At 54.3% G+C, this 22,868-nt stretch overlaps 1 protein-coding gene across 5 annotated transcripts in view; it reads left to right on the top strand.

Moving 5' to 3' along the window:
• KAZN (kazrin, periplakin interacting protein) overlaps positions 1 to 22,868 on the top strand; it is a 38,358-nt gene that overhangs the window by 4,228 nt on the left and 11,262 nt on the right. For 4 of the 5 annotated variants that reach the window (XM_039367386.1, XM_039367385.1, XM_039367384.1 and 1 more), the window contains exon 4: positions 6,121 to 6,334. In XM_039367386.1, the coding sequence (XP_039223320.1) occupies positions 6,121 to 6,334 (214 nt within the window). Of the gene's footprint in view, positions 1 to 6,120; positions 6,335 to 20,275; positions 20,440 to 22,868 lie in introns of those variants that run through there. The other variant, XM_039367388.1, reaches the window with a different exon arrangement.

The raw sequence follows: 22,868 nt of genomic DNA, 5'->3' as shown, positions 1-22,868 counted from the left end.
TTCTTTTCAAAGTGGGGCCTACCTGCACAGGGATCGTCCATTTGGCTTGATTTGTTCTACCCCTGAATATTTTTTGTCTGGAGCGCAGAAGGAGAAAATACAATCTGGGAATGTGTTATGCTAGGGAGATTTTTCTGAAGATGCCTGAAAACATAAAATGTTCTGGGTTTGAAGCCACGAGGTTAATAAACATCAGCACGTTGCCACAACTAGTGAATTACAGGCCTTAATTTTCACAGTTGGCCATCAGGATCTAATTAAGGCCACTAGAATAAATCACAGTGTTTGGAGAGAGATTACCTTGATTAATTTGTCAGAGACATTTGCCACCTTAATTAAAAAAAAAAAGAGGGAATATCAAGTTCTGTAATTTTTCAGATAGAAAAGACTCAGTAAGGATAGTGATGTCTTTAGTTCCAGTGAAATTTTCTGACGGTTTGGTTTCTTTTTAATAAAGGATGCAAAGAAAATTGCGGCACCAAAGGGGGTGATTTATCTGTGAATTTGGGGGGGGGGTAAATCCTTGCAGGGAAAGGTCTGTTGGGCTGCAGGTCCCACAGCTTCCTTGAAAGTAGCTGCCTGGAGTAGAATAGGATTTCTTTCCAGTGGCTTTTTTGGTGGACACCCTGGAGGGAAATCCGGGACTCGGATGCCTTGAGAGAGCGGGGCTGGTTTCTGGGTAGGTTTACGTAAGATATTGTGCCGAAATATACTTCTGTGTTTTTAATCATTCAGTTTAATGCAAAAAAATAAATTGTAACAAAAGCTGAAATTTCAATGAAATCCTCAGAGATGAGTTTAAAAGACCCACTTCAGCTAGTCCAGCATTCTAAAAATTATATGTATACAGTGTTTGTACAGTATACCGTATGTGTGTGTGTAAGCATGCATGTGTGTGTGTGTGTTAAAAATATCTGCACAGCAATGCAAATATTTATAAAAGCCAAGTACATACATGCATTATGGCATACATTAGAAGGATATATTTGCATAACTGGGATGGATTTGCCAAAAAATTGTAACCCAAATAGACATAGGTTGACATTGTACTTAAAAATGAGTTTCTAAAAATTTTTAAATGGCTCTTGAATCCTTTTTTTCAAAATTGCCACCCGTGGGGGGGTTTCCCACTGAGCAAGTAGTCGAAACAAAGGCAGAGGGATGTGGGTGGCACCCGTTTCTTTGACCCAAAGGGTTAGCGGATGGGCAGCCACACTGCTACTGGGTGAGGGATCCAGCTGGTCTGCAGGCCTCACCTTGAGATCCAGCCTCATGGATGCTCCTTTTCCACTCCTTGCCAGTGTCTGCCTGAGCTTCTGGAGAACTCAGTCTGGAGCCACTGTGGGGGCGGCTCGGTCTGACGGAAAGGAGGCTGTCCTCCTGCAGAGGAGAACCCACCTGCCCTGAGGATCCGCAGCCTCTTCCCCACCTTTAAAAACAGAGCCCGTTGCTTCTGTGGGCACAAGAGAGAGCAGGAAGGCTTCACCACAGCCCTGCCCGGGTTGGGCTTTCCGGAAAGGGCCCTGTCTCTGGCTGGAGAGGACGGGGCGTCTGTCTTGTTATTCCTGCACCAGCCACATTTCCCACCTCACGTCCCCTGGCCACCCGTGGGGTGTGTGTATGTGTGTGTGTGTGTGTGTGATGTTTATGTTCCTTTTCTTTGCTTTCCATTGTCCTAGGCACAGGAAAGTAGGTGTCCTCCGGGCAAGGGCAGATTTTAAAATTTTACTTGTACACCATAATGTGAACGATGATGATGATGATGATGATGATGATGATGACTAGTTCAAAAGCCCAGAAAAAGGAAAACAAGGGGGGAGGGAAATCTATCCTGTGTTGTCATAACAACAAATAATGATTTGAAATGCAAATTCGGCCTCTTCAGGCTGTGTTTCCGAGATGACAGAGCAGTAAAAAAAAAATGTGTAGCGGAGGCTGGGCCTCTGAAAATGGGCACCGAGGCTGAAGGGAGCTGAAGCTTTATTATTTATTCCGTGTGGGAATTATGGCCCCTTGAGGAAAACGGATCCAGCTGGTGCTGGACAGAGCAGTGGATGCTCTGAAACCTGCCTCAGGAGGGCCCAGGTGGAGGCCGTCCAAAGCAGAGGGGATCCCGTATTGCCTGCCCCAAGGGTGGATCTTTGTCAGAGGCCAAGAACAGCCCTGAAACTTCTCTGGGGGAAACGTGTCTGGGGGGGGGGTTTACTCGGACCGCTCTCCATGGTCCTGGAACCAGCGGGGGAATTTCCGAGGCTGGGGGCTACGTCTCTCCTACACACCTGCTCTGCTCCCGGTGGCTGCCCCTCCTTCGCCCCCGCCCCCCCCCAGGCCTGAGCAGGCCCCTGGCGCTGGGCTTCTGCGCTCGGAGGGAGCGCCTGTTTCTCCTCTTCGGCCCTTTCGCGTTCCTTTGGTGCCGCTTCTCAGGCAGCCCTCAAGGGCGATAGTTGTGGGAGGAGTCGAGCCCTGAGGTCCGTGTGGATTCAGTCCTGACACCCCCCAGTCTGAGACGGTATAGCTCAGGGGATGACTCGTGGACTTCAACTCCCAGAATTCCTCAGCCAGCGTGGGGGAAACTATGGCCCCTTCATGACTCATGGACTTCAACTCCCAGAATTCCTAAGCCAGCCTGGCCCAGCTTGGAAACCTCTCCCTTTCCCCTCAGCATGGCTGGCTCAGGAATTCTGGGAGTTGAAGTCCACCAGTCATAAAAGAGCCAAGGTTCCCCACCCCTGGTATAGGTCCTCCTGCTTGAGCAGTGGGCTGGACTAGAAGACCTCCAAGGTCCCTTCCAGATATATTTGTATATCTCTGAAATATAAATATGATACTGAAAATATTTTAGGTGAAGAAAAACAAAAAACGGCCTGTTTTGATTCTATGTCTTTTGTTTTTCTTCACCTAAAATATGTTCATTGCTATCGTCTGTACAGCCAGTAAATTGCAGCGAGGCAACCTGGGCCCTTTGTACCAAAGACGTGGCCCATGAGGAAAAAAAGGAAGGGAGGGAGGAGGAAGGCTAAAGGACTCTGCAAAGATGGCCTTCCATGAGAACGGACAGCTTCGGTGCCAGAATCAAAACAGGCCGTTTGTCCACTGAAGCCTCCCAAGCAGGAGAGAAGGCCGGGCCCCCCATCACATGCCAACCTTTTGGGGGGTGGGTAGGCTTTATTAAGCAGGGATGATGTATTGGCGAGAAAGTCCTGTTACAAACAAACAGTATCATATTTATATTTCAGAGATATACAAATATTTGCAAACCACACGGTCTAAATTATCAGAGAGCTCAAGAGCCTGTTTTAATCCCGATTAATTTAATTCCAATAAATAAATCCCTATTTAATCCCATAAATAAATAAATTGATTAAAAAGGTTTTATTGTAACCAAGCACGCTGTAAAACTTGTGGTGGGCTTAGTTTAGGAGTGGTTTACTTGCATCATGGTTTACATTAAGTCCTCTGTGATTCTGAGTTTTTGTTTCTTTTCTGTTGCTGGAGACCAGAAAAAAAATGGTTTTCTTATCTATTTTTGATTCTTTTAATTATTAAAGGTGCCGGTATAAGCAGAGGGGGCAGAGGGGAGCCAACCTTGCTTCTTGGTACACTTAGAGAATTGTCAATAGAATTGAAGGGAGGCGGGATGGATGTTGGGGGGGGGGAACACTTTGATCTATTTGTCTACATTACAGAAATCTTCCTATTAGCTGACAGGGGAGGGGGGACTTCTTAGCAGCTCCATTTGTGCGGCCCAACTCCTGCGCCCTGTGCCACCCCTCAGCCCAGTGGGAGCCGGCACTGGGCCCTTCAGGGCCATGTGGTGGGTCTCTCTGCAGACTGCCTGGGGCTGGGGGGGGGGTGGTGGCAGCCAGCAGCTCTTTGGCCAAGGGGAGCTGGCTCTGGCAGAAGCAGATGGAAACCAACATTCATTTCTATGGAAACGCCAGAGAGGAGAGGACGAGGGGGGGGGCTTTGCTCGATCTGCTGCAGAATCTGGGGAGGCTGTTAGGCCTTTCGGGGTGTGTGTTTGTGTGTTTGTGTGTGAGCAGCTTCCAAGCTGGCTGAGAAGCTGCAGACGGGGAGGTTGGGCCCTGCGGAAGGTGAGCTGCAGGTGCAACAGGACGGCTTATTTGCTGTGGCAGGAGAACAAGCTAAGATTTAGATTTAGATTTCGTGTGTTTCCTTTCATGCACCGGAGCAAAACTTAATAATAGGCAAAATAATAGGCAAAAACAAAAAAAAGCCCCACAGCACCGAATGATGAGTTATGGAATCATTAAGATTTTATGGAATCAATGAAAATAAATCTGGTCCAAGGAGGCTGGGAGGAGGGGAGACCCCTTCGGTAGCAATTGGGGGGTGACAATGGCCCGGCATTGCATCTGACACAGGCCAAAAATTATGGAGGACCCCCAAAACCTTTCATTTTTGAAATTAATTAAAATAGATGCGTTCATTGACACAACTGCATCTCAGGATTGTTTGATTGGATTTTAATGTTGTATTATTTTTCAGCCTTAAGTCTGACAAGTCATTTTGGCCAGGTTGGCCTCCCTGGCACGTCAGGGGCATGAGAACAGCTGGGTGATGCCACCTTTCTTGGATACAAATTCCCCCCACTGCCCCGGAAGACTCCCTCGGATTGGCCCAACCCAGAGACAGGGGAGGGGGCAGGTGGGTAAAACTTAGAATAATCCCCTTCCCCTGAAACCAGGGGGGCAGATTAAGGCAATTATCCTGGTGCCCCCCAGCATCTTCTCGGTGGCCGTTGAGGGCAGCTCCCTTCAATGGGGAGATCTGGGACAAAACCTGAACTTGATGTATTTTCATTTAATCTCAATGTAAGCTTAATTAAAATGGAATTAGCCACCTAACGTGATGCATTTTCACTCTTGTATCCCATTAAACACAGCCATTTGAGGCAGCCTTGCGAGGATTGCACGCACTCACTCAGGAGAGGGGGTCCTAGGGACCCAGCCAGCGAGCAAGGGAGCGGTAGGGCTCACGGCACCCAACATGCTGGAAGCCGGAGAGAAAACGGAGCCGAGGGATGTGCCCTCCTTGTAGCGCATTGCGTGATGTGCGCCTTCTCCACCGGCTGCAACAGGTTGGCCATTTGGGCACCACATATCGCAGGAAGTCTTTCCTTGCACAACTTTTTGTTTTGGTGCCAGGCTGCATTTGCACAAGGGCTCATAACTTACACAAAACCCCAACCGTTGCACATTATGCAAGTGCAGCTGTGGGTCTTTCCTGACCGGGTTAAGCCTGTTGTGTGAATACTGCCACGCTGTGTTTTCCTGACTGACGTTTAGTGCTAGTGTGAAGCCACACCCGGCATAGCTCTTCCTCGGGCATCCGAGAGCTGCACCGTCCTAGGCTGAACTGAGCCTATTGTGGTTTATCCAAACTGAGGTGAGATTTGGTGGGCTTCCTTGCTTGAGATTCTCAGAAAACGCAGATCAGGGTTACATTTAACTGGGTCTCACATGCTCCTGCTTAATGGCGTCCAGAGTATTTCTGTGGTAGCCCTGCTAAGCGGGGGGGGGGGCATTGTCTTTCCCCTGCAAACAGACCCCCTTAAAGGCCAGGGGTTGTGTGAATAGGAGGGGAGGATTCTATACAGCAGCAGCAGCAGCTGTTCCTTGAGGACCCGCACCTTCCGGGCCAGCCTCTGGCCCCAGGACAGGGAACCCTCTGCCAGCTACCTGGCATCTTGCTGCCAAACATTGACTTGCCCTTTGCTAGCTGGCCGCTACAAACGCCAGGCGTTTATGGTATGAATTATTAGCATGGATTCTACGGGGATTCTATTAGGAGGTCGGGCCGCCGGGCGGGGGGAGTGGCGGCCGCTGTTCTGCCCAGGCCGGAGGAGGGGCCTCGGCGGGGCGGGGCGGGGCGAGTGGCTCCTCCTCCACAACCACCACCCCTCCCGCCGCGCTCCCTCTCTGCCGCCTCCCGCCCCGGCCGCGCTTCTACCAGCCGCGCCGCCGGCCTCGGGTGCAGCCCCAGCCGCCGGGCGGGCGGGCTCGCGGCCCCGGGAGCGGCGGGCGGAGACGGCGGGGCAGGGCGCGCCATGCGGCGGCTGCTGCAGCTGCTGAGCCTGCCGCCTTCTCCCTCCCGCAGGCCAAGATCGCCGGCATGATGGAGGGGAACCAGCAGCTGGCGCTGCGCATCGACGGAGCGCTCCAGGCGGCCGGGCAGGAGGTGAGCGCCCTGCGAGCCGAGCTGGGCGCCGCCAGCCGCAGACTGGCCGAGCTCAGCGCCGACGGCCTCCCCGGCGCCGCCGAGATGGCCGCGGGCGGAGGCGGCCCGGACCCCACGCAGCCCAGCCTGCAAGGTAAGCGCCGGCCGGCGGCCCTCCGGAGGGGACGGGGCGGGCGGGGGGTTGCTCTGCGCGCGGCGCCTCCCGGAGAGGCTCTCCGGCGGGCTCCGATCTCTGCGCCGCGCTCTCGGGAGGCGCCCCGGACCCGCCGCTCGCTGGCCGACCCTGAATCCGGCCGGGGGCTCCGCTAGCGGACTGCTGGGCCCGGCGCTCTTCCGCCCGCCCGCTGGCGGGCTGCTCTGCCTGTGGTCCCGGGCGGAGCCGGGGAAGCGCTGCCGGCCTGCCTCCTTCCTGGCTCGCGGCTCTTCTCCGCTGACCGGGCCGTGGGCCGAGAGAGGCGGCGGCGTGGGGGGGGGGCGCTGGCTCCGCCGGGCTGGTTGGCGAGACCCCGCCGGGGCCGCTGCTGGAGCTCGGCTGTGCCTGCAGAGCGGCCGGGGCTCCGGGCGGGCAGGTCGGGCATGCGGGGGGCTGCATCGGAGCGGCCTTGAAGGCCGGGGGGGGGGCTCTTCGGAGGGACAGCTAGGAGCCCCCGAGGAGGGGCGGGAATTGTGCAGAGAAGGGTTGGAGAGATGACGTCATGGGGCGCGAGGCTCTCGGTGGAAGCGGCGGCGGCAGCATCGGGCTACTTGCTGCCCCCCTCCCCAAATGCCAGTGCGGTGACAGTGACCAGCGTGCAAAGGAGCTGCTGGGGAAGCGGTGGGAGGTTAGGGATCCCCCCCCCGCCCAGGAATCGGGTGGACCTGTCCGCCGAATTGTGTGGCGTCCTTGCTTGGAACCGAATTCAACGATGTGTCCCTCCGTTGTTTATCTTTCTAGTAACAAGTCTGAATCTGCTTAGGAAATCACGTCTTCCTGGGATTTGTGGCGGGGGGGGGGCGGCGAGGGGGACTTGGCAGATGGAGCCATGAAGCTGTCTCTGCTGGGGCTTCTGGGGAAAGCGTTTTGTTAGCAGGCAGCCTTGTAAAAATGTGTGTGGGAGAGTGATTTGTGCCCACGGCAGGCAAACGTTAACCAAGGAAATGGTTGTGGAGCTACGGAAAGGGGGGAAGATGGGGGGAAGAGACTCAGCCCCACTGGCACAAGATGGGGGCTGGGGAACCACCGGGAGCAGCCTCCTCCGGAGAACTGGCTCTCTGCTGGGGGAGACTCCCCAGCACAGCTGAAGGGGGGAGACCCGGCATTCCCAATCCTTCTTGAGCTCTCCTCTGTGACCTGCAAGTGGAGCCTGTGGGAGGGAGGTGGTGGGGCAGGCCAGGAGTGGCCTTCAGGGGCTCCAGTTTCCCCACTGAGCCTGTGGGGCACAGCTGGTTGGAGGGGGGTCATCAGGCCCTGGAAGGCAGTGGTCTTTGCAGGTCCAGCCCTGCAGGGGTCTTGGACCTTCCCCCAGGGATTGCCAGCGATCTTGGAGGGAAGGAGCCTGATGCCACCTTTGCCAAAATGGGCACCCATCTCTTCCTGTTCTGAGCCCTATGAAGGGTGGCTGGAGGGGCTTTGCCACCAGGAAGCCCCCTACCCATTGACCTCTATCATTTGCTGCAGAAAAGGCTGTTAGCATTTTAGTACTGATTCGCTCTCGGCTCCTTTTAATCTTTTTTTAATTGTCTGTTAAGCGGATAGGCTGCCTTCCGAGGGAGGGGCACTCACATTTTCCCACCGCTTTTCTAAAGGGAAAAGAGTCAGGAAAGGTATCCCATGTGCCCCCCCCCCCAAGGCAGAGACACCTGGTCAAAGGTTGAGGCTGGAAAGAGCTTCAGGCCCCCTTGGGAGTTACGTGCAAGACCTACTACACGTTGCTGAATCTTAGTTGCCTCTTAGTTTGCCTCTTAGTTTGAACTGACCAGGCCTAGAATACTCTCTCTTCTAGCCCTGCAAGGTAGGATGGGCTCCCTCATCCTACTTTTCCAACTCTGCTTTTTCCTTGCATGTTTCCATTCGGTGTAAGCAAAGCAAGGAAGCAGTTTTGTCAACCTCTTTCCAGGGAGAAGGGTAGTTTTGGGGTCATGGGGGGTTTGGCTGTCGTGAATAATCAGGTGGCCAAGAATATCCCGCCAGTTGCCACCACCACCACCACCACCCGCCCGGAATTGCACCCTTCCCTTCCGCTGGATCCGAAGGGAAGCTGTGCTCTGCCTGCTCAGAAGCCTCTTCCTCTGCTTCTCAGCAACCGGAGGGGACGTATCCTGCCCCTGAAGAAGTTTCTGCTGTGCAGGGAAGGAGGCAGGAAGGGTTGGTGGCTGGGAGGGGCAGGGGTCTCCTGTCTCCCTCCCCCTTCCTGGGCCCCAGGAATACGCTTTCCCTGGCGGGGGGGTGCCCTGTGTCCCTTCTTGCCTTTCCTTGGGGAGCCAGGCTTCCCTGGTCGGTGGCTGGCATGGGCACCCCGGGGCAGCCTGACTTCGGGTCCTGTGCTGAGCTGCCATTCGGCTTGTGAGGAGTGGGCTCAGCCTGCTGTGTGACTCTGGCCTGGGCGCCAGGGCCTCTGCCAGCCCTTGAAGGGAAGCGCCCGTCAGCTGCAAAAAAAGGTTCTTTCCCATAGATTTGAGTCTGCGGAGTTGCTGTTTGCCCCCAAAGCTGGGGACAGGCTGGGCGTTGAACTGCAGGTGGGGCTCAGTGGTTGGGGGTCTCTGGCAGCTGGACAGAGGCTCTTTCAAGGCCGGTCGTCGCTGGTCTCAGGTGGCCCAGCTGAGCTCTTGACCACTCCTGGCTTGAGAGGTGAGGCTGCATCAGCCACAAGTGGCTGCCCTTTTCCATCCCCATAATGGCCACCTGGCGAAGTAGGTTGGGCTAAAACAGAGGAAGTGGCCCAAGGTCACCCCAAGAATTAGAAGAATTAGGAAATTCTAGTTGATCCAATGTTACTATCACTCACGCAAGTGGGGTTCTCTTATTTTGTCACTGTCAGTACGGCTAAGATGTCTGTACTGCCCTTCCCATTTTATGGCTGCTCTTCGTATTGTGGCCAGATTATGTCTGCTTTGGGGCAGCTGGACCAGGAGAAACTGTTGCCGTGATTGGCTTTTTTTTTTTTGATGGGGGGGGGGATGTCTTGGCGTTGGCATCTTGTGTCTCCGAGAGAGCTTGGCACTCTGGTGTAACGACTTCGCTAACAAGATATTTTGAAGGGGTAAACACAGCCTGTTAATTAAATTTGCAGGCCGTGATTAAATTGGAAGCGGTTGTAAATATGGAGAGGGGAAGTTCAGCAGCAGGGAGAGGTCTGTCAGGGCAGGGAGCCTCATGGCGGTTGATCCTGCAAAGTCCTTCTTTGCCCAGACGGGAATCGCTCACTGGGAGATGATGGGATCTGTAGTCTATGTTTGCATTGAGACATTTGGGGTGTGTGTGATGCATTAATACAGGACTGAGCTGTTCCCCTGGGACAGACCTTGATTTCAGCTTCCTTTTGCTGCTCCTGGCTTGATTCACCGGCCAGCCTGCATTTGCTTCTTAATGCTGATCTGGCTGCCTTGAAAAACCACCCTGCAGAGTCCTTTTCTTCCAGAAAAGAAAACATCTGTGTATCAAAATGTAAAAAAGCTAATAGCATTTTTTGTTCTAATATAAAACTGCTCCTCTTTGAACCGCTTCCCTTTTTTGAAGTGTAATAGAAACCTGGCACGCCAGCCTGTAATTAAACGGGTGTGTGTGTTCTCTCTCTTAAGCAGAGGAAGCGTTTATGTCTTCTGAGGAGACACCCCACTAAAAGGGAAGGGTGCGTGGAAAAGATACCACCCAGTGATTTATTTCCTGTGAGGAGGCTGAACTAAAATCACCAACAGTGGGGGAGGCGTGGAAAAAAAGACACATTCTGTATTTAGCTCCATTCAGTTGCTAAACCTGACAGGTTTCCTTTGGGATGTGCTGAATCTCCTCTCCTCTTTTTCTCATAAAAATCCTCCACCCCCACTTGAGGAAGGGGGTTCTCATCCTGAAGCCTCATTCTGGGGATTCCAGTAAAGATCCTTCTCAGCAACGGTGGGGGGGGAGGCAAATCCATTTGCTTTAGGCAGCGGCTACATATGGCAGAGGCGTAAATGACTCCAATAGGTGAGTCAGGCTAGGCTTTTGGGGGGAGGGGGCTGCAGGCAGTGGGATTCCTAGCCCCCTCCCTTTGCCTCTTCAGTCCCAGGAGGAGCAGAGGTCAGACGGGATGGGAGACTTGAGATCCGAAACGGTCCGGACATTTGCCCTCCTTCCTGCTCACTCTGGCCTCTTGTCTGGGTACCGAGTCTCGCGCCGTGGACATTGGGGCAGGGAGGGCGCCCCAGTTGGCAAGGGCGCTGTGGGGGGCAGCCAGCTGGGGCAGCTCTTTGTGGTTTTCCCAGCCAGGCTGAAGCACGTGGGACCCTGGGGAGGAGGCATCCAGCAGGTCATGGAAACTTGCAAGGAGGACGTGGACGTCTTTGATCCGTGGCCAGATGCTGGGAACTGAGCCAGCCCTGTTTGTGCCTCAGGACGTGGCTGGCCCACGGCAGCCATGGGGGAGGCTTCCTGTTGCAGCTGCCCCGGAGCTGCGGCCGTTGGTTCCAGAGGCCTGAGGGGTCTGTGGGTGGTAGTGACCGAGGGGGGAGCAGAGGAAGGAAGCCCCCTTCAGGGACTTAACCTTCCTGGGCCTTTCCAAGACCACCTTCAGAGGGTTCCTCCATGCCCGGCCCAGAATGAAGTTGGGGAGAGAGATCAGCTTTTTCGGATCCCCACCTGGACCAGCTCGGCCATCATGTGGATCTGGGATCTGAACCCAAAACGGTTGCACACAACCTTGAGATCTGGCAAAAGTGCACTATAATTTCAAAGTTAATAAACAGCGTCTGATGCAAAGTTGCTCTTTGGATTTGGCAGGAGTTGTATTAAACCCGCCTTGAATAAAAGTTTTCCATAATATTTATCCACCTCTATAAAACTGGGGGCCTCTAAAGTGAAGCCAGAGGCCAAGTGGACGCCTGGTGCCTTTATCGGAGGTGCAAAGTCAGCACTTTAGCTGCGCCTTCTATAAACCTTGAGATGGACCGGCAGCCTGGTCTGTCTCTTGAAAGAGCCCCCCCCTTCACAGTTTGGCTGGCCAGGGTAGGAATCCTTTTGGCTCCCCCCCCCCTTTGGGGCTCAGCCTCACACGTGGGAACGGGCAGAGTTGCGTTTCCTGTTTGCAAGGCCTGCTAGGCTCTGGGGACCACGAGTGTCTTTGCGAGATAAGAGGCAGAAAAGGAATGTTAGCTCTCCACAAAGGACCAGTTGGGGAAATGGACCAGTTGGCTGGGGGACTCTGGGAGCTGGGGGCCCACACACAAGGAAAGTTTCTGAGGTTGAGGAAAACCCTAGTAAAGGGCACATTTCTATTGTCAAAAAAAGTACCTGCCCGTTTGGACTTCTGAGTCCGAGCAGAACAGAACAGAACAGGAAATAATAGGATCTCTGCATTGGTGATGGGTCAGAAAGGGAGTTAACTCCTAGATATCAAATTCCTCATTCTTTCCTCCTAGTCAAGGCCAAATGAAACCTTTATGAGGCGTGGGACTGTCTCACAGCGCTTTTTCCATCCTGATTTCCTTGATTTTTGTAAAGTACTGATAGGAAGGGCAACCATCTTAAACTTTTAAAGAGGAATTGTGTTTATTATTATTGAGCATATAAGAAATCTATGTCAGGTAAAGCCTGCCTGCCTATCTATATCCATCCATCCATCCATCCATCCATCCATCCATCCCTCTTAGCCATCTCTTACATTTTTCCAGGCTGTACAGAATTATTTCTCCTTTCTGATTCCATTTCCATTTTCCTGGAGTTCCTTGCAGCCTTCTCTTTGGGCATGGGGGTGGGGAGGGTTGAGCCAAAAGGAGAGACTTTCAGGGCCCAGCAGCTGTCCTTGGGGGTTTCCTCTGTGTGTGTGTGTGTGTGTGTGTGTGTGTGTGTGTGTGTGTATACACACACACTCCTGCATGCTAAATCCTGTTTCACGATTAAAGAAGGCCAAGAAAAGGAATCCTGAGGCCATATGCTTTTATTTTTAGCTTACCCCAAAGTCTGAGTTCTCTGAACAGATTGCAAAGTTGTTTCAAGCTGTTTATTTATTTATTTGCTCCTTCTTTATCACATTTGCTAGGCTGTCCGACTGCATAACAACTCAGCAGAGGCCTGAGAGCGGACAGAGATTAATTGGAGAAGCTCTGTTGAGCATCCCAGTCGATGAGGCGTCAAGAGCCCCCAGGTGAAGGGGGAGAGAGCCCCCAGGTGAAGGGGGAGCGTTGTTCTCGAGGTGGGTAATGAACGGCCACCCCTCCCCAATGCCAATGGTCCTCCACTGCTGCTGTAGGACTCCGCTTGAGTACCCAGCGTTGTGGGCTCTTGCCCAGGATAAGCTGATCTGCAAAGGGGATCATCGCCTGTTGGTGTGATGGATCCGCCCCTGCTTGCTTGGCGCAGGAGGTGACTGACTTCCTCTCTGCCGCTGGATCTCCCAGCTCAGATTGGCCGCCTGGCACCCTTTGCCCAGTCAGGGCCCTGCGAGGCCCGTCCGAACTCATGGAATCGGATGGGCGTCTCTGTTGAACTCTGTTGTGTAAAAGGAGGAGCTGCTGCAAGTGACCACACTGGCCCTTTGCTCTCACCTCCAAGCCACGGAGCTCTGAGCCTGCCTTCAAAGGCAAGGAAGGCTCTAGTCCTCGTGAAGGGCTTCCTCAAAGCAGCACCAAAGCAAGGCAGATCATGGATTTGTCTAGCCTCCCTTTCCGAGCCAGACAGTTGTTTATTCCCAGTTCTGACCAGCAGCAGCTCTGCAGACCTGGGTGTGCAGGAATTGAATTGTGTGTGTGTGTTTGTGTCCTGTGTAGCAGGAGCTGACCTGTGTCTCTTTCCTTGCCGTGTCCAGCATTTCGCCTCCCCTGCAGAGAGTCTGACAGGCTGCCTTCTTTTCCTTGCAGTGACTCCTTGAACTTGCGTGTGACCCGCCACAGCCATTTTTAAGGGGTTGGGACGAAAAAGTGGGCAGGACCATCCAGGAGCAGCAGATGAAAAGGGAAGGACAACCCCCCCCCCCATTGGAGACTATTGTTCATACAACTGACACATTCCATTAGGAGCTCCTGGCCAGGAGCAGGGAGGGGACTTTTTTCTGTGCTGGAGGAGGAAGCAGGGGGGGGGCGTTGAGGGTGGGGGGCCTGAGGCTGGCCACACACCCTCCCCACCTTTCTCCCTCCCTCCCTCCCTCCCTCCCTCCCTCCCTATGGGGCTTTGTAAAGATGCTCTCCTAAGGACAGAAGTTCTTAGCACCATCTGCTTCCTACACGGATCTTTCCTAAGCATCTTCACTTGGACTTTACCATTTCCTCCCCAAATAATCCTCTTGCCCAATTTTACTACCGCTTGAGTGGCAGGTGGCATTCGGCACCTATTTTATAGCTGCAGGGTGGAAAGCGAGGATGCCACAAACTGGTTCTGATTTCCTGTCATTTCTATTGGTGAAATGTGTTAAATGTGTTTGTGGGTGAATAAGATGCACCTAACAGGTTTGATTTTTGGGTGAGAAATCATATTTTGCGCGAGCGAGCAAGTTTATAAATGGAAAGCAGTTTTCACCTCTTCCCGTTCCTGTGGCTGCCTCTACAACTGTGGAGAACGGCAACAACGTGAGGCAACGGGCTGCCTGGTGTCAGCAGCTTCTCCAGGCCGCCCAGGTGGGTGTCGGTCGGATACGTGGGGCTGTTCCTTTGACAGGCTCCAGAGCTTCTGTGCCTCTCAGTCAGCAGCATCAGCTCCTGGCGGCCCTTTGTGCTAGTGGAGCAGGCCCAACCTGGCGGCTGTCAGCCTGGCTACAAAACAAGATGGATTCGGGCTGGAATTGGGAGCCGGAAGAGGGGAGGAGGGGAGGACCATGGCTTGTCCCACCTGCGACTGGAACTGCCTGGACCCCATCGCTGCTTTGGGCCCTTCCGGCCCCCAGCACTCACGATGGGCGCCCCAGGCCCAGGTTGCAAAATCGGGGCAGGGGACGGACTCTTCAGAGGCAAGAAGGGCTCAGCTCCCTCTGAATCAGGGACCTCACCCTTTCCGGCCCCCTCCTGCCGCTCTGAACATGCCAGGTGGGCACAACCTGCCCCTGCCCGTGGGAAGCAAGTTGCCCAGGGTTGCCCAGACTCTGCCCCACCACCACCACAAAATGCGGCTGTTATTTTTCCAGAAACAATGTCTTCCTTTCTCACCTTCCTCCTCTAGGTAATTTAACCTCTGGGGGGCTTCCTAATAAGCTGTGTTTGTGTACTCCCCCCAAATGGCAGATAATGACCCCTTTGCAAGCCCCCCCCCTACTCTGCTCGATCCAGGCATTCTGGCTCTGGCTGAACCAAGGCTTTGTTTCCGCTCCCCTGCATCTCCCCTGCCTTTTCTTTTTACTTATTTATGGGGGGAGGAAGCAGTGCTGCTGTCGGATAAATTAATTTCCTGCCCGTTTCCCTGGCAGTGCTTGTCCCGTGAATGGCCCCCAGGAGGATCCTGTCTTTAGCGCTGATAAACCAGCCCTGGCAGTGTCGCCATCCACACCTGAGAACAGCCAAGGATTGTGGTGGTGGGGGGAAATCCCTGCAAAGTAATTAGAAGCCTTGACGTGCCCCATTTCTCTGACCGCCTGGGGCTCCCTGCGTGAAAGACCCCCACAGGGCTGCCTGCAGGGAGCAAACTAAGTGGGGGCTTGGGGGAGGGTCTTTTTTTGATGGCATCTGGTTCTTATGTTGGGGGGGGGCACCAGTAACTCCTTCGCCCTTGCATTTATTTATGTATATTGTCTCCCTTTTGATGAGCGCCTTATTTTTAATGAAGAAAATATGCGTGGGGATTAAATTAGCAGTCGAGTCAGGAAAAGGGTGCTGGATTGGTTGATTTGATTAAGCTGCACAGACAATTAGCCCTCATTAATTTTTCTTACTCCTGGATATCAAAAGATATTTTCTGATACAATTTTATTCCTGCATCATCCTTCGCCCAAAGAGGCAGCTGAGTCAGTCAAAGATCCATTCGGGTTATTGTTCTGCGGCCGAAAGCTTCTGCCACCGTCTTGCAAACTCCAACGCAGCACAGGTTGAATCTGCAGAGAGGGTTTTAACGGGTCCAGCAGTCTTTTCCACATGGGGGTTCTTTCTTTCTGGCAGCCCCCCCCGGGTGGATTTGCGTTCATTTGGAAGCCAGATATTTTTCATGGATCAAGAGGTCCTCAACTGCAGCCGCGGCACGGAAGCAGCTTGCCCCACAGCCCCCCCCCCAAGAATCCATTTCCAAGCCCCACATCCTTGGATTTCCTGGTGGTGCCACCTAAGGGCTGGTGGAGGTGGGATCTCCCTGGAGCCGGACTCGCCTCGACCGCTGCATCCCTCCTCTTTTCGCCATCGCCTTGCGTTGAGTGTCAAAGCAAGAATATACATTGGGACTCCTGATTCCCAGGGTGGAGCAAGCCTGTCTCCTTCCCTAGTCATCTCCTCATCCACCCCCTGCTAATCGGGTCTGACCCGACTTCCCTTTTTCAAGGTCAGCTGTGTGCTGCCACCTGCTGGGTACCATGACAAAACCATCTCCTGCTCCAGTTCAGCCAGTTCCCTCACTGGAGGTTCCCCAGGAAAGACTGGACAGTCATTTGTCCAGAATGATAGAAGGAAACTTGCACTGGGAAGAGGGCTGGGCCAAAAGATCTCCAAAATCTCTTCTCCCAGCCCTGGGATCCTGTGGCTCCTCCTCCCCCTCCCCCCTCCTCCTCCTCCCTCTTTTGGCAAAGTTATCTTTGAAAGCTATGGGCGGCTGACGTATTAGGCTAATATACAGAATATGGGAAATTTTGAAAATCCGATTAATGGGAAATTCCAAGGAGACTGGTTCTCTTAAGGATAGCCGATCATTTCTAAAACTCGGGATAAATTTGGGGAGATGGAAGCAGGGTGCTGGAATATTCTGCTGCGATGGCCCCGGATCCTTTGGCGAGGACTTTTTAAGCTGGACTTTGGACCCTGCAGTCTGATTTCCTCTTCCAGCTTTTTCTGAGAGGCTCATCTGGCGCCTTTGGGTTCCGTGTCTCTTCATTTCTCCCTTTTCACCATTTAGGTCGTTTTGCCACTTTGTGATTTTAAAAAGTAAAAAGAAATTTTGCACCTTCTTTGCACACAGTTTCTCCTGGTGTGCACCTGCTTGGTGGCAATTCTGTCTCTGCTTCCTGCAAATGATAGACTTTCAGTCTTCAGCCCTGTGGCCTGACCTTCCCTCGAGGTTGGAGAGAACCCCCCCCCCGCCCCGCATTCAGAGAAGTGTCAGAGCCTGCGCTTCTCTGGTGGAACAGTTTGGGAAATTGGTTTTCTCTGCAACGCATGTCCAGCAAATCCTTCCAAAATACAAGTCCATAAATCAGCCGACAAGCTTCCTGGGGCTGTGATTGACATTGCGTGGTGGATGTTCCTTCACCGTGTTGTTTCCCATCCCTTTGGAGGGAAGACAGAAACTCTTTATGAAAAGCTAAAATCCATCTCTGTGTGAGTGAGCTTGAAAGAAGCTTGACCTGAAAAATCCCCACTTTTGAAAAAGGAGGGCAGTGTTTGAATTAAGGATGACAAAACGGGGGATTGTTCCTGCAGCTGCATCTGATATCAGAGAATGTTAAATGAATGAGTAAAATGTCTTCACTTTCATTCAGTGAGCCTAGAGGATTTTTCAGTGAGGTGAACAAAGAGGTACAAAAATTCAGATCTGGGGATGTTTCCATCGTCAGCTGAGTGTGTGCAAATTTGCAAGAACTCGGCATTGGTTTCTCTCTCTCTCTCTCTCTCTCTCTCTCTCTCTCTCTCTCTCTCTCTCTCTCTCTCTTTTGAAAGGGGGAGAGAATTTCAGTGGCATTCTTGGAGGTGAAACATTTATTGAAATGAGCAGGGATTTGTGTGAATGCCATGCTCCTATCCCTGAGCAGGTGTGTGGCCAACGGGTGTGGCCAAACGTGCCTGCAGCATCCCTTACCGTGATGCACTGACTGGGGCTGCTGGGAGCTGTAGTGCAGCAACATCTGGAGGGCCGGGTCTCAGCCGACCTTTGCCCCTCTGGGAGCCCAGGACAGGCGGGCAGCTCTCCGTGGTGCTGAAGCAGCCCTGCCCTCATTCGAGCTCGCTCCCATCCTGGGGCAGCTGCCGGGACCTGCCATTGGAAAGAGATCCAGTATTGGCTTGTGGGCAAGGATTTCCACTCAGACAGGAAGTGATCTGTTCCAAAATATGCATATTATGACTCTTGTCCAGAGGTCCGGTAAATGGGTACTGGCTTTATGTCTATGGGGCTTCTCGGTCTGCCAAGTCATGGTTGAGGCAGAACTGAAGCTGCTTCTTAGATGAGAAACGAAACGTCTTCAAGAGGGGAAAAAAACACAACACAATTTCTGCTTCTTAGATGGGAAACAAGGCACCTATTTTTACTTGGGGTATTGGTGGTTCAAAACAAAAACAGGTTACGGCAATTAAACATGCATGGAAAATTAAAAATGAAAACCATGGTAACGCAAGCATTGGGCCACCACTGTCCAGCGCAAAATCTCTCCGAATTAACGCTGGTTCTGGGAGTGTTGAGCCGTCGTCCTCCCTGGGGGAACCGGAGCCGTCGGGGAGAGCCCGTCGCTCTTGGCCTTCTGCTCGAGATGAGGGTGCAGGTACCCCATATTTGCACCAAGTTGCTTTCTAGGAAATGACTTTAAAAGCTGCATGATTCATATTCATCCAGAGCTTTAAGGGTTGTTGAGGGTGGTGGTTTTTTCAGCCAAACTCTCGCATTATTGATGCGATGCCTTAAGATACAAACGGAACAGCCCCAGGGGATGCTGTGATGGTCGTAAGTTACTTTCTTCAGTGTCGTTGTAACTTCAGACGGTCGCTAAGCAAAGGGCTATAAGTGGAGGACTGGCCGTACAGGAGGGCAGATGCTTTGAGCCAGCGATCTGGGTGCCCGCAAAGCGCTGGCGGCATCTCAGGGCTCTCACTCCGTCCTGAGGCTAGAGGGCGAAGAAGACCGACTCCTGTCCAATTCGGAAGGCTGATTAGGCCGGATCCTGTTTTGACAGTTCAAATCAACTTGGAAAACATATCTGATTCAGCATTTCAACTGGAGTGATTTGATTTTCCAGATCAGTGTGAAAAAGTGCCTCTGAAATAATACCTCTGACCTATTCCCCTGAAATTAAATATTGTCCGTGAGCCTTAGACTAGCACCGTTAAAAGACTGTAGAGACAAGGGGAGGACCACACAGCAGCCTCAAAACTAGGCAGCAGAGCGCCTAATTTATGCTGAACTACCAGCTCCCTGATACCCTGGAATACAAAGAAGTAATCTAGGTTTTAGTGGTTTAGCAACAAACATGTTTCCTCGTTGCCACCCACCAAACTGCAGAAGGTGTGAGAAAGAGAGAGAGGAACATCAGCAGGGGAAAAAATGAGGGGAGGAAAGAGGAACTCCAGACACACTGAACAGAGTTGGAAGGGACCTTGGAGGTCTTCTAGTCCAACCCCCTCCTCAAGCAGGAGACAGGAGGAGATGAGTGAGGGTCACTCTGTAGAGTTGATGTTAGGAACAGATAAGGGCAAAAGAGTTTGGATTTGTGGCAGAGTGAATGCCACACAAGAACATTCAAGGACAAGCAGCCAAATGGGCTCTTTCCGTCTCCGGCAGCCCCTTCTGCAAAATGGATCTGCCTGAGCAATTGCTGGCTGAAGGGCGAGGCATGAAAGGGGAACAGCTGAGCTTAGTGAAGCTCCCCAAAACGAGACGGGATCTCTTGACTTCCCCGAATCTCTGCAAGGCTTTCGAAGGCCCCGGATGGGAGGCTTTGGGTTGAGGGGGGCTTCTGATGAACCCCTGGCCTCTCCCCGAGGGGCAGCCGGTGTTCCCCGCTTGGCTCCGTTCCCCTCCCTCTTCCTTTGTGGGGACTGGGGCATGGAAAGGGACTGCTCAAAAAAGAGTTTTTTGTCAGGAGTGTTTGCTTGTGTGAGCGATGTTGGGGGGGGCTCCCCTTCCCCCACGTCAGGAGGGCTGTTTGCCAGCAAGGCTCAGGGGGGGGGGCTTTCCCACGCCACTTCCCTGCCATAATCCTCCCCCCCCTGCAAGGGGGCGGGAGGGGCCCACAGCCTGAAGGGGGGGCAGCCGCTCAGCTTCGCCAGGCTCTCCTTTTGGGGGCACAGAGTGCAGAACAGCACAAGGAGTCCTCGGCTTATGACCACAGGGGACTCTAAAATTTCTGCTGCTGAGCCAGGAGGTTGTTAAGTGAGCCACGCCTGAGTTTACGACCTTTTTTGCCAGGGTTGTTAAGCAGATCATTGCGGTTGTTAAGCGAAGCAGGCAGTCGTTAAGCAAATCCTACCTCAGCTTTACTTGTCTGGGAAGGCCCACGGCTGCACATCCACGCCAGTTCCAGGCACCCAAAGTGTGACTGAGCGTGGGGGGCTGCAGCGGTCGTAAGGGCGAAGCAGAGCTCCGTCATCCGTCTGTGGCCTGCAGTCCCCTTCCTGCATAGTGAGAGCAAGGCCCTAGTCCTCACGATGTTGGCAAAAGGATTGATTAGAACAGGGACCTACTTTATTCCGACTGGGAACAAATTCTTGCCCTGGGCCCGTCCCAGCTCTGCAGAGATTCAGGCCAGCCCTTCCAATCTGTTTTGCAGGCCCAAGGATTTGGGGGCCAGGCTCCCCCCACTGCAGCCCTCTGAATCGGAGCGGGGCCCTCCTCCTCCCCAGACAGCCCGGGGGCCGTGCAAGTGCCCCCCCCCCAAAAAAAAGCCAAAAGGGAAGGTTGCTCTACGTCCGCCTCTCACGGAGGCCGGCTGGGCAGGTGAGCGGCCCGCGGCCCAGCCGGGCAACCCCCTCCCCGCCCCTGCCCGGCAGAGCTTCCGGCTGGCACGGGCAGGGCGGCGGCGGCGGCGGCGGCAGCACCTGTTGGGCCGGGGCTCCAGGTAGCGCAACCGGTGCTTCCTTCCTTCCCTCCTTCCGGCTGCTTCGGGGAGGAGCCGGGCGGAAGAGAGGGGAGAGCAGCGGCAGCCGCCGCCGCCGCAGCAAGGAAGGACCGGCCGGCCTTCGGAGCTCGGCTCCGCCCGGCCCCCGGCATGAAATCGGAGAGCGAGGAGAGCAGGCCGGGTAGGTGGGCGCGAGGGGGGCCGGGCCGCTCTCTGGGCTGCCTCTCGGCCTCCGAGTCTTCCCACGGTCCGGGGGCTCCGCTTTGGGCCCTCCTGGCAGTCGGGGGGGGGCTCCGCGTGGGGAGGGGGAGCCTTGGGGAGGGGCCGGGGCAGGCAGCAGGTCCGGGGGGGGGGAGCCGGCCCTGGGCGCTCCCACCTTGCTCGCCGCCTGCGCTCCCTCCCGGGCCTGGGAGGACCAGGGAAGCCCCTCCGGAAAGCCGCGGGGCGGGGCGGGGGTCTTCTGGGCAGCCGGCGGGCAGGAGAAGGCGCCGGAGGGAGTTTCCAAATCGGTAGCCCAGGGGGAGGTGTGGTTTGCGGCAGGGCTCCTGCGGTGAGTGCTGCCAAACCTGGCGGGTTTGCGGGATGGTGCCTGCCTGGAGAGGCAGAGAGACTTAGATTTCGCCTTGTCAGCTCGTTGCGTGGCTGGGAGCCGCGGGGCCCCTGGCCTCTCTTTGGCTCAGGGTTGAGGAAAGCCGGGCACCCCTACGCAAGGCCCCAGCTGCCAGCGGTGATGGGCACCGGAGTCCCATCCTGCTTCCCCCCTTGGCTGCGGGTCATTCCCGAAGGCAGCAGGAGCCTGGCACAGCCGCACGGAGGGCCCTGGGAGGGTTTCTGATCGTTCAGTCCAGCCTAGCTCATATTCAGGCTCCCTGCATGGCACCCGGCCGCCCAAGGCTTCTGTCAATGGATCCATGAGGACTAGGCGCTTAGAAGGAGGTCAGAAGAGCCACTGCATCTGAGGATGGGGAAACAAAGAGGACTTGTTTGCTTTGTGGTCTGGTTCTCTTTTGAATACAGCCTCCTGCTTGCAAACCATTATTTCATTCTTTTGTGAACACACACACACACACACACACACACACACACACACACACACCCAGAGGGAAAGAGAAAGAGAGAGAGAGAGAGAGTGAGAGAGAGAGAGAGTGATGGCTGTTCTACATTGAGGGAGAGTTTCTTTCTCTTCTGCAAAGGCCCCTGAGTCTTAAAAAACATTGCAATAATATTTTTCCCCACCTAGCCCCTCCCCTGCTTGCACCCCACCTCCAGAAAAGTTATAATTTAACTGGGAAAGGCTGGACTTTGTCCGGAGGAGGAGAAGGAGGACGTGGGGACCCTGCACAAAGTTTTGGGACTGAGGGAAGAAAGCTTTTCTGGAATTTGTTGGGCTGAATAGCAAACTCAGTGTTGTACGTGGGGGGAATAGGAAGAAGGGCCCCTCAAGCAAGGACTTATCCAGACCCTCCTGGAAAAAGCTCATTATTTTTGGATCCGTCTCCCCAAGATATAAATGCCTCTCGGCTGGGCCCTCTTTGGCAGACGCTGCATTGTTTAGGATGTTGCTGTGTGGGTTTCCTTGCTCCTGCTGCCCCCCCAGAAAGAAAATCTCCCCCGGCTTCTGGGACGGAGAACCCTCAGGTGTCCCACAGGCTTTGTGAGGAGGGGGCTGTATGCAAGGGTCCACAGCCCAGGCCCTTCCTGCGGAGGCCCAGGAGAAAAATCACTTTCTGGCTGTATTGCAAAATAAAACAAGAAAGGAACTCAGTGTCTCCCCCCCCCCCAAAGAAGACGAAGAGATTGGAGCCAGGCTTGCGGTCCTGGGTTCAGTCACGGGGGGCCTCCCCATCTTTCCCAGGTGGGCTCTCCCTTTCTGAACTGGGAGGACACCTGTTGCCAGGAGTGGTCAGGTGGAGCCGGCCTCCCTTTTGAGCCGAGTGCTTATCCTGGTCTCCCCCTTCTCCCCCCCTTCAGGAGGGATGAGTCAGAGGGAGGCGGGGTAGATGGTCTGAAGGCTGCAGGTCTGCTCTGCGGTGGCCGGCTGGCCCTTGGGAGAGGCGCTCAGTCTGTCCGGGGAGCCCACTGCCCCTCTGCTGGCCTCCCACCGGCCACACCCCACCCGCCCAAAGCCAGCCGAGTCAGGTCAGGAGCCAGGTGGAGGGGGACCCTTCAGCTGGCTGGCCTGCCGGAGCTGCCCACCCTCAGTGGGGGGCTTTGGGTGCAGGGCCCCCGCCTGCTTCCCAGGTGTCGCTCGAGGAGGTTGTGTTATTCGGCCTGCACTTTGCACCTGGCCGGCCTTCTTGGCTCTTGCTTTGGAAACTGTGGACGCCACACCCAGATAAGCGCCATGGCGCCCACGTCACCCTGGCTTGTTTCAGTCTTCCAGGTGGGGCCAGGAGTTTGCTTGGCCCAGTGGGACCCTGGACAGGGTGCCGTGTGTGTGTGTGTGTGTGTGTGTGTGCGCGCACACGTTCAGAAAACCACATTCTACCCTCCCCTGGGCTGCCTTTGGAATCCAGCAACCAGTGACCGGTTCAGTGGGTGTGCAGGCATATTTGTCTGTTCTAGTTTTCCATGTCTGGCAGTTTGTTTGTTTGGCCAAAGATTGTGCAC

This window comes from Crotalus tigris, unplaced genomic scaffold (assembly GCF_016545835.1).
Source record: "Crotalus tigris isolate CLP2741 ecotype Arizona unplaced genomic scaffold, ASM1654583v1 scf7180000020588.15403103151:6194809, whole genome shotgun sequence".
Lineage (NCBI taxonomy): Eukaryota > Metazoa > Chordata > Lepidosauria > Squamata > Viperidae > Crotalus > Crotalus tigris.
Note: the sequence above shows the minus strand (reverse complement) of the source record. Positions and strands in the feature narration are given on the sequence as shown.